The sequence below is a fragment of the Patagioenas fasciata genome, chromosome Z (genome assembly GCF_037038585.1).
Source record: "Patagioenas fasciata isolate bPatFas1 chromosome Z, bPatFas1.hap1, whole genome shotgun sequence".
NCBI lineage: Eukaryota > Metazoa > Chordata > Aves > Columbiformes > Columbidae > Patagioenas > Patagioenas fasciata.
This window is the reverse complement of record NC_092560.1, coordinates 82,846,049-82,849,325: the sequence shown is the minus strand read 5'-3', so window position 1 is coordinate 82,849,325 and position 3,277 is coordinate 82,846,049. Positions and strand designations below refer to the sequence as shown.

The window sequence follows — 3,277 nt, the reverse complement described above, 5'->3', positions numbered from 1 at the left end:
TATGTCGAGCTTATTCAGTTTTTTGGCAGCGATCGGGCTCAGATCGTGGGGAGGAAAAATAAAGATAAAAATTAAAAAAAAAAGGCAGAAAAAACCAAAGCGCATCCCACCTGCATCTCACCTTCCACCGTTCCGACCCCGAGCTCGGTGGGAAAACGGGAAAACCGTGTGCGGAGCCACCTCGGCCCGGGGAAGCGCTCGGGGGGGGGGCGGCGGTGGGAGGTCGGACCCCGACGGGGCGTCCGCGTTCCCTCCCGGTGCGCGGAGGGAGGGATGGGGGAGCCGGACCCCCTCCCCCTTCACCGCCCCCCGGCTGCTGACGTCAACCAGCCCACGGGGGGGCCGCCGCGCACCGGGCGAGGCGCGGAGCTTCCGCGCTCGCAGCCGTCGCCGTGCGCGCTGCACCGAGGGCAACGCTCCGGCTTGGCCGCGCTGCTCCGCGGGCGCGGTGGGTGAGATGCGCCTCCGGAGGAGGGCCCGGCGGTGGCAGGGCTAGAGCGCGGCCGCGGAGGTAAAGGGCGCAGCGGGCGGGGAGGATGCGCGGGTGTCTGCGGGGAGAATCGAAAGTTTTATTATTTTTCTCTGTCGTTTTCGCGCTTTCCCGTCGCGGCTGCCCCGGCCCTGGGGGTATGGAGGGGAGAAGCCGTCGGGCTGAGCTAACAGCGTCCGCCAAACGTCTTCCCGCGGCAGCGGCGGTTTTCCAGGACGAGACAGCTGATACGCGTGTTTTGGGATGAACCGGCCGTGGGTCGGGGCATCTTCCTCACGGGGGCGGTTCGCTCGTTTACCGTCATCTCCACACCCGCGGTGAGATGCACACGTCGGAGTGCCGGGATGCTCGGATGCCCCGCAGCCCCGGGCATACCCCCGGGGAGGCCAGGGTGGGTTTTGGGGATCGCCAAGGGTAGCACCTCCTCCCACGCTGCGAGACTCGAGGGGGGTGGTGCTTGCGGCAGGGACCCTCCATCCCCTGTGGGTCCCCGGCTGACGGCGCTGTCTTTCTCCACCCACCCCGCCCGCAGCTGGAGCAGAGCAGCCCCCCCGGCGCTGAGGCGATGGCGACCAGCCCGCTGCCCGGCCCCACCGACATCTTGCTGCCCTCCCCGTCCAGCGCATACCCGCCGGACCCCATGAACCAGCCGAGGGCCGGCCACGCCGCCATGAAGCCCAACCAAGTGGGGCAGGTGATCCTCTACGGCATCCCCATCGTCTCCTTGGTCATCGACGGGCAGGAGAGGTTGTGCCTGGCGCAGATCTCCAACACTCTCCTTAAAAACTTCAGCTATAACGAGATCCACAACCGGCGGGTGGCTCTGGGCATCACCTGCGTGCAGTGCACACCAGTGCAGCTGGAGATCCTCCGGCGGGCCGGGGCCATGCCCATCTCCTCCCGTCGCTGCGGGATGATCACCAAACGGGAGGCGGAGCGGCTCTGCAAGTCCTTCTTGGGGGAGAACCGGCCCCCCAAACTGCCGGATAACTTCGCCTTCGACGTGTCCCACGAGTGCGCCTGGGGCTGCCGAGGAAGCTTCATCCCTGCCCGTTACAACAGCTCCCGGGCCAAGTGCATCAAGTGCAGCTACTGCAGCATGTACTTCTCCCCCAACAAGTTCATCTTCCACTCCCACCGCACCCCCGACGCCAAGTACACCCAGCCCGACGCCGCCAACTTCAACTCCTGGCGCCGGCACCTCAAGCTCACCGACAAAAGCCCCCAGGACGAGCTGGTCTTTGCCTGGGAGGATGTCAAGGCCATGTTCAACGGCGGCAGCCGCAAGCGGGCCCTCCCGCCCGCCCCTCCCGCCCCCGCCGCCGCCGCCCCCGCCGCCTGCCACCCGCTGGGCTCGGTGAAGGCGGCGGCCGCCGTGGTGGGCGGCGGGTTGCTGAGCCCGCACCTCCTGGCCGCTCCGCCCGAGCTGCACCAGAAGCGGCCGCGCTTCGAGGAGGACGAGGAGCTGCAGGAGGCCGTGGCGGCGGCGGCGCACGGCGGCAAAAGCCCACGGAGCTACCCGGTCATCCCGGTGCCCAGCAAGGGCTCCTTCGGCGGCGTGCTCCAGAAGTTCCCTGGTTGCGGAGGGCTCTTCCCGCACCCTTACGGCTTCCCCGCCGCCGCCTTCGGTCTCTGTCACAAGAAGGAGGAGGGAGGCGGCGGCGGGGCCGATGCCCTCGGCGGGGCGGCGGCGCACAAGGGCGGCGGGGCCGCGGCTGGCGGCGGCCTCTCGGGGCTCTTCTGGCCGGGCAGGAAAGACGCCGCCTTCTACCCGCCTTTCTGCATGTTCTGGCCGCCCCGCACACCGGGCGGGCTGCCGGTACCCACCTACCTGCAGCCGCCGCCGCAGCCCCCCGGCGCCCTGGGCTGCTCGCTGAGCGACGGGGCGGGCCTGCTACGACAGGCCTTCCTGGACCTCTCGGAGCCCGGCGAGGCGGGGAGCGCGGGGCTGGGCACCGCGACCGCGGGGATGGGCACCCCGCCCGCCCCCGCCCCCCCGCCCGCTCCGGCCGCCGCCGCCGCCGCCGCCGCCCGGGACCCGCTCTTCGAGTCGCCCCCTGGCGGCGGCGGCGCCGAGCCCGCCTCGCCCGCCGCCTCGGAGGGTGGTGGTGGTGGCGGCGGCGGCGGGCGGGTCCCCGCGCACCACCCGCACCTGCTGGAGGCCGCGGGCGGGCGCAAGGCGGGCGGCGGGTACCACCACTCCAGCGCCTTCCGACCGGTGGGAGGCAAGGAGGACTCGGAGAGCCTGGCCAAGCTGCACGGCGGCGGCCCGCCCCGCTCCGCCTCGCCGCTGCAGCTCCTGCTGCCGCCGCCGCCGCCGCCGCCCGAGGAGGCGGGTTGCGAGCGGCACCCGCTCCCCCCGCCGCCGCATCCCCCCCACCGCCTCCTCTCGCCCGGCGGCACCAGCTGCAGCTTCGCCAGCGAGGACAGCAGCGAGGAGGAGGATGAGGATGAGGAGGAGGACGAGCCCGAGGTGGACGTCGAGGGGCACAAGCCCCTCGAGGAGGAGGAGGAGGACGAGGAGGGCGAGGAAGAGCCCCGCGGCGGAGACCCCTTGGCGGCCGGCGGCCGCTTCCCGCCAGCCCGGGGTCTGCCGGAGAAGGGTGGCCGGGAGCGCCCCGCCGCCGGCCCCTTCCCCCGGCCGCCCGCTGAGGAGAAGCCCGGGGAGGGACCGGTCTCAGCGCAGCCACCGCCTCGGGCGGGCAGCGGCGGCAGCAGCCCGGCGAACCATCCCTCCCTGGAAGAGCAGCCCAGCTACAAAGATGTAAATGTCCCTGCCAGGGCCCT

General features: G+C 71.7%; 1 protein-coding gene across 1 annotated transcript in view; it reads left to right on the top strand.

Annotated features, from left to right (window-relative positions):
* The first annotated feature begins 1,055 nt into the window (after window positions 1-1,055).
* The window catches only part of SKOR2 (SKI family transcriptional corepressor 2), a 26,818-nt gene continuing 24,596 nt past the window's right edge, over window positions 1,056-3,277 (top strand). The window contains exon 1 of the mRNA XM_065861381.2: window positions 1,056-3,254. Within this exon, the coding sequence (XP_065717453.1) occupies window positions 1,056-3,254 (2,199 nt within the window). The remainder of the gene's footprint in view (window positions 3,255-3,277) is intronic.